This window comes from Anoplolepis gracilipes, chromosome 15 (genome assembly GCF_047496725.1).
Source record: "Anoplolepis gracilipes chromosome 15, ASM4749672v1, whole genome shotgun sequence".
NCBI classification, from domain to species: Eukaryota; Metazoa; Arthropoda; class Insecta; order Hymenoptera; family Formicidae; genus Anoplolepis; species Anoplolepis gracilipes.
Genome location: NC_132984.1, coordinates 6,209,559 through 6,217,252, shown reverse-complemented (window position 1 = coordinate 6,217,252; position 7,694 = coordinate 6,209,559). Strand labels below are relative to the sequence as shown.

General features: G+C 31.2%; 1 protein-coding gene and 1 pseudogene across 2 annotated transcripts; both read left to right on the top strand.

Annotated features, from left to right (window-relative positions):
- LOC140674183 (uncharacterized) overlaps positions 1 to 7,694 on the top strand; it is a 257,866-nt pseudogene that overhangs the window by 214,329 nt on the left and 35,843 nt on the right.
- On the top strand, positions 3,974 to 7,607 carry LOC140673989 (thiamine transporter 1). 2 transcript variants are annotated; one of them, XM_072907268.1, is made up of 7 exons: positions 3,974 to 4,134; positions 4,404 to 4,533; positions 4,611 to 4,995; positions 5,287 to 5,679; positions 6,347 to 6,539; positions 6,629 to 6,764; positions 6,836 to 7,607. In XM_072907268.1, exons 2-7 carry the CDS (start codon positions 4,411 to 4,413, stop codon positions 7,034 to 7,036), a joined length of 1,431 nt encoding a protein of 476 aa, XP_072763369.1. In that variant the 5' UTR covers positions 3,974 to 4,134; positions 4,404 to 4,410; the 3' UTR covers positions 7,037 to 7,607. The 2 variants fall into 2 exon arrangements, with proteins under 2 accessions (XP_072763369.1, XP_072763368.1); XM_072907267.1 differs by having other exon boundaries at positions 3,975 to 4,134; positions 4,323 to 4,533.

Below are 7,694 nucleotides of genomic sequence, written 5' to 3'. Positions count from 1 at the left end.
TGCTGGGATATGTTCTGTTTAATCTAAGATTATAAAAATATAAAATAGTTTGATAAATATTTATAAAATATTAAAGTAATTCTAAATATTTTTTTATGTATTTTATAAATATTGTGTGTTGCCTGGGTGAGAAAAATAAAAAAATTACACGTGACTATATATCTCGTTGCAATAAAACGGAAGAGCCGTTTCATGCTGTTTAAATCGATTATGAGCGGCTTACCTTAATCGTCGATCCTCGACAAAGGAAACAACGGCTCCTTTATGCCGCGTCCTGGCATCGAGTCCGAAGAGTCGCGGGAACTCGAAAATCGCGCGCGCGCGCTTCTCCTGACGAGCGGAATCTACGAGGTGTCCGCGAAGTTCAACTCGCGTCCCCCATCGTTGTCGGCTCATCCTCCCCTCCTTGTCAGATCCAACGATCCGGCGGAGGGAGCATAGTCGGTACCTCAGAATAGCGATGCTATCATTATTGCGGGTTGAAAGATGTAGGTACTGCGTATAATTAAGTTTCAACCATCTTAGATTTAAGAGAGAGAGAGAGAAAGAGTCCAGACAGCACACAATATTTATGATTAATATTCATAAGTATTTTTACTATTTTTTTAAAATTATTATATAAGTACTTTATACATATTTTATATACATTAAGAAAAAAAATTGTACATTAAGATAAAAACTGTTGTGTAATTTGACATATTAAAATACAGACAAAATGTTTTATGTAATATTTTTGGCAAGTAAACAAAATAAATATTTGTAGTAATACATATTTTGCAAATAATTTTTGAACATTTAAGATAAATCTTTATAATCATCTGTTCCATCTAACAAGAAAAAGTAAATGTAGAGGTTAGGTTAGGTCTCGTCTCCCACTTTGATAAACTTTGAATATGTAGTCTACTGGAGGTCAAAATAAGAGACATGTATTTTTTTATATGTGTTACTTTTTCATACGTGGTTGTTAGAAGGGTGAAAAACCCTTTTGAAACAAAATCGTAGTTTTTATATTCCTGAGCGAGTACCGTCGAAACTGTAAAAAATAAGTTTGAAAGACTTGACTGGGCAAGCTAGAAAAAGAATCACACAACAAATATTGTCAAATTCAGTTGTTTACAATATTTACACAATTTGTTCATCTTTACAATAGCAAGAGCGCGAAATCTTTTTTTTGTCGAAGATTGAGTACCGCGCCCACGTGTAAGCACGTGTGAAGCAATTTTTAACTGTAAAACAAAGCTTTTTTGCTATCAGTTAACAAAGCTTTGCTAACAGATCAGTTATTTACATTTATATATAACAGTGAGTGATTTTTTTTAAAAGCGAACAACTTTTTGTTTATATTCCATCAAAATATTTGCAAAATGTGAACAAATATTTATTTATTTTTTTACTCACCATAAATACTATGTAAAATATTTTATCCATATTTTAATAAATGTATCGTGCGATTGCGGAAAAGCTCGCTTTTACATGCTTCATCTTTCTGAAAAGTTCTTGGAGGATTTCTCTCATTCAAGCGGATATTGTGCGGATCCAAACTTTTCCGAAAAATGGAGTCTGAATCATTTATCCTTACTTCTAAAAAATTGTGAACGTGGGCGTGTTAGATTGGCTGCCGCGATTTAATTTAAGTAAAAAATAGACAATTTTTTACTTACAGTTATATTAGTAAAAAAATGTATTTAATTGAAAATTATTCGAATAATAATGTATTATGTTTTAACATTATTTTAGTCATAAAAATCTCATTAACTTTAAAATTAAATACATTTAATAAATTATTAAGAAATGTTAAAATTTTAGTTTCTATATATATTCAAATATTACATTTAGTTTCAATTTTATGTTTTTTGGGTGTAAAATGGTCTTTACGTAGCGTATCATGACAGTGATTTTTAACATATGTTTTTTTATTACATGACAATAAATGATATGTAACAAAAATATGTAAAATTTGTGTAAAATTGGAAAGATCAAGATTTTTGATAAAGACTTTGTGCATTAACTTTTCAAAATTTTATTTAAATCTTTTTAAAATAATTCCATCAATTATATTTGTTAAGTATCTTGCATACTAAGTTAAAAGCGCGCGCGATTTAATGTGACGGCAAGCTAACAATAAACAAACTCGCTTATTGAAGGAATGTTTTCGCGTAATCTCAAACAATTTATTCGATGATATTCACTCAGAATATAAAAACCGATTTTTAAAAAAACAATATATGTAAAAATTACGTGTGTTTTTTATTTTGATCTAGATTATAAAACATATCCAAAGTTTATCAAAATTGAAGCCCAGTCTTTCCTTGTAAGATTACAAAAATATTTACAAAATATTTATAAAATATTCAAATAATTATTATAAATATTTTGTATATATTTTATAAATTTTGTATATATTTTATAAATGTGTTGATTGCGAAAACACTTTTAGAATACAAAATTAATAATAAATTTGTGAGTTAAAGTAAATATTTGTCTTGTAAAATTAAAATTTTTATTTTTATAAATTCTAGTGTACAGTCACTTTTTAGTGATAGCTATTAGAAAGAGAGTTAGCTTGATATAAAATAATGATTTGGGATTTAATTCTACAAGATGGTATAATTCTGGGAGTTTGATATATTATTTTGTCAAAAATATAAATAAGAGAAAAAGTGATCCGTCTGATCTATTGTTGAGATATATCACTAAAGAGAGAAAAATATGTATATCTGATCAATCATTGAGTTGTTTGACTCGAAAATAGTCCGTAACCCAACCGTTGAGTTGTACTACTGAAAATTGTACGCATTTATCATCAACTCGTACCACGATTTCGATTGAAAATATACATATATTGGCAATTGATATAACATATTTTATTGAAATTATTAAAGTTTGATTTAATCGTCAAGTTAGTGACATTATCGAAGAATAAAAAAAATTCATATTACTTTAAACGTTGACTTGTACTACTGAGAAAGGTGTTTTGGGCAATTGGTTACCTCTAGATAAGGATTATTTTAATATTATTTATTTCCGGACTATATTATATTCTTTCTCTTGAACTACTATTTCACTACTTTAAAATTATATAACAACTATATAATTTTGCGAGAGAGTAAAAGATAGAAATTACATAAGTAAAAAAAATGTATTTAATTAAAAATTATTGGAATAATGTGTCATGTTTTATAATCATTTTAGTCGTAAAAATCTCATTATCTCTAAAATTAAATATATTCAATAAAAGAGATAAATTATTAAGAAATGTTAAAATTTTAGTTTCTATATATATTCAAATGTTATATTTATTTTATGTCTTTTGGGTGTCAAATGGTCTTCACGTAGCGTATGAAAATGGTTTTAACATATGTTTTTTTATTTTATTATTTATTTTATTTATGACAAATCATATATGTAACAAAAATATGTAAAATTTGTGTAAAGTCGGAAAGATCAATATTTTTGATAAAGACTTTGCGTGTATTAACTTTTCCAAATTTTATGTAAATTTTTTAAAAATAATTCCATCAATTTTATGTTTTTTTAAAAAAGATTTTGGAATTGACTTTTACTTAAACTTAATATTTTAACTTTTAACATACTTTTTCTTAATTATTTTCTTAATTATTTTAATTATTAAAATCAACACTGTGCACAATAAGAGAGAAAATGTGTGCGTGTATTATATATAAATTCATAAACGGTCATATATATTCCTGATTTACAAAATTTATATGGATGTAGCACGGATTTGAACCAAATGAAACGTTTGATCGACAGTATTGAAAAGTGGATCAGTGATTCCAATTTTTAAAAGTTGATGGCGCTACTGTATGACACATGGAAAGTGTCAGCCACTCTCAGGTTTCTCTCTTATCAAGAGGCGCTCGCATCGGAGCACGTGTTTGCGCGTAGTCACGTGTTCCGTCTGCGCATGCGTCTCGGAACTTTAGCTCGCCTGAGCCGGTCAGCAGCGAGATAGCGAGAAGTGAGAGCAGTTGAGCGCAGAAAGCGCGTAGAGATGTCAATGGAAGGGTTTAAATGTTGTGCGGTGCCAAAAAATATGCAGAGCATCTGATTACGAGAGACTACGTTTCGTCATCGCTAACTAAGCAGATCTCGAGCACGAAAAACAGTTGAAAGGTGATAAAAATAAAAGAAATCTGACATTCTATTAAACAATTAATATTTCCTTCTTGTTTCAGTAGTTCTTTAAAGAAATGGAATTACATTAATTAAATTACTTAAATTTTTTTAATTAAAGGAAACGTCATTTATATATATATATACTGACTGTACATTAAGTAGATCTAAATTTATTTTTCTTGCAGGAACGTGTGACTGGGAAAACTTCCTTAAATCTGATATAAAATAAACTGTAATTCATTCAGCAAAAAACAAATTATTTGCAGACACAACATGCATTGGGTTAAGATCTCGTGTATTCTCTGCATGTTTGGGTGTTTCAAGGACTTCCGACCTTCTGAATCCTTTGTGACGGATTATTTGACTGGCCCATGGAAAAATTTCACAGTCAAACAAGTTAGTTTCTAAAATATTCAGTATGCGATTGAGTATTGTGTTTACTTAAGTAATGTCAATGTCATATGTTTTTTCAGGTGAATCAAGATATTTATCCTGTGTCCACATACAGTTTCTTAGCGACACTGATAATTGTGTTCCTGATCACAGACTTTCTCAGATACAAGCCTATTATCATACTCTGTGGTCTCTCTGGCATTGTCACATTTGTCATGATAATACTTGGAAGAACCATACTGGTGTTCCAGATCCTCGAGTTCTTTTATGGCCTATATTTCTCTACAGAAGTGGCATATTACACTTATATATACGCCAAAGTAGATAAGACACACTATCAGGAGGTGACAAGCCATACTAAAGCAGCCACGCTGTTTGGTCGCAGCATGTCAAGCATTACAGCTCAATTAACGACCTCCTTCCATCTACTGGATTATCATCAACTCAATTATTTAACTGTCGCAGGTATATGTAGGTGAAATTACAGAAAAGTTTAATGTAAATTAAACAGAGTCTCCACAACTGTGACACATTTAATTTAATAACTTACATACAATTCTATAGCACTAATTGCATATGGGGTATCCAATATTAATTTATTTGAATATAAAATCTATTATTTCAATAGATAATAATATAAAATATAATAGATATGAATAATATAAATTTTATAATAGATAATTATATTATTTAGAAAATAGATTTATAATAGATTAATAAATAATATAGTAATAAATAATAGTAACACTTTCACAGCTAATGTCATCGCAACAATCTGGGTGTTCTTCCTACCTTCCGTAGACCAGTCGATGTATTTTCATCGCGCCAGCATTTCCGACGACGAGCAGGGTAAGGGGCCGTTCGATTATCAATTGACGAGTGAGCCGACCAAGTATCGTTGTTTTGCGATATCAGAATTGCCGTTGTTTCATAAGATCAAGAACGCCTACGCGCTGCTGTGGAAACATTTTTTGCAGGCCTACAGCAATTTTCGCGTCATCAAGTGGTCGTTCTGGTGGGCTCTGGCCACTTGCGGATATCTGCAGATCAGCAGCTACATACAACTGTTATGGCAGGATGCGGTAGAGAGGGTGATGCCGGGTGAAATGATCTACAACGGCGCGGTGGATTTTTTCTACGCGATTATAGGTGAAAAAGAGAAGGCTTAATCGTTGTCCTCTGATATGTTTCAATTAAAAAAATTGTTTAATTGTTCAATTTAAATTCGCTTAAAATCGAAATTATAGGCTAAAGAAATCATAATTTTGAACAATTAATTACCTCCGAGCCAGAAGTAAATTGCATAACAATTCTAGAATATGCGAGCAAATTTCACTGATTCTGTGTAATTTGAATATTATTGCCACTATCATTATATCGTGATTAATGTTATCTCGAGTGGCTCGTGCGACTAATTTTGTTCTCTTAATCTAGATATCTACGTAAGATAAACCTAATGCAGGCTGCTGATAATAACAGTATACTTAAAGTGATAAACGTTTTTGACAGATAATTATTTCTGTCTTAGAAATTAAAATTTATAAATATATCTATAGATCTATAAATCTAGATAAGAATATATATATATATATATATATATATATATATATATATATATATATACAAGAATTATATTAATAAAATGTAAATCAGTGAAATTAAGTACGAAATGAAGCCATTTATCTATAAGTTTGCTTGAAATAACACTCTTTATCAAAATTGATCAAGCGATAAGATTAGAAAGCGCGATTATAAATTAAATGGAAATTTTTGTCCGAATTTTATTTTATACATTATTTTTTTTTCTTTTCACTAGGTGCAATGACCGTATTTTGTGTCGGGAAGATGAAGTTGAACTGGAGCCTGCTGGGAGACGTGACGTTGTCCGTATTTTCGTTTCTGGAAGGCGTTATATTGGCGGTTGCTTCTTACAGTGACAACATCTGGTGTCTGTACGGCATCTACATCGTATTTGGCGTGATTTACCACACCATGGCTACTGTCGCGAGGTGAACTTAAGTCAAGATAAGGACTTAAATAACGTAAGAATATAAAGAAAAGAAAAAAAATACTCAGAGAGCATCTCGCTTGTCCTCAGCTTCGAAATCGCCAAGTACATATCCGAGGATAGTTACGGCCTGATCTTCGGAGTGAACATGTTCGTCGCACTTTTGGCGCAGAGTCTGCTGACGTTCGTGGTCGTCAATAAGCTTATGCTGAACATTCAGCAACAGGTGAGATTCGCGCGCTCTCTAATGGCGCTTTTTCGCCACTAGAATAACGCAAGATTCTTTGCATCTTTCAGTTTTTCGTCTACGGTGGCTACTTCGTGGTCTTAGCTGTGATATACTTTCTGATGGGTATCATTAACGTCGCGCAACATTACCGAAGCGGCAAGGCCTTCCGTCTCTGGATCAGCGACGACGAAAATGAATTTCTATCCGCGACGCGAAACGCGAGTAGCGCGAGTGACGTGATGTCTAAGTCTGAGCACAATGGCAGTTGAGACAAATGCACCTTAGCTGGCAATTGTATTAACACATCATAACTTACAATAGTGTTTTTTATACACAGTTCTGTACATAGTCTTTTACTTGTTGAATGATTTTATGCGCAGTTGCCAATTTTTTATAAAGTAATTTTATTTTCTGTACAGTCGGCGTTTTTTTCGCAACGCGAATTGTTGTTCCTGAGAATTTTAGATAGATATATTATTATTGCATATACTACATCCACAGTATACATACACATGCAGTATTAGAGGGTTATTCTTAAAACGGTGAATTAATATTTTATCGCATTCAAGGAATTGTTACTTTTTCGTTTAATTTCAATTTTATCTGAGGAAAGACACATAAATTCCTAATGTATCACTTTAGTATTATTATTACCTGACGAGAGATGAATGATAATTGGACCATTCGTATTTATCCGATATGATTGCATTTATCAAATGAGCTATTTGCAAGACAAGGAGAAATAGTAACGCGAAGCATCTCTGTTTTAGGAAATTATACCTGAATATGTAGTGATTATGGTTTTATAACATTGAATAAAAACCTGACACTCGAATCAAATGTTTAAATTGCAATTATTCTCGCGATTCTATATTTTTTTTTTTCGTTTATTTCCTCGACGAAGATGATAGCTTTCACACAATAGTG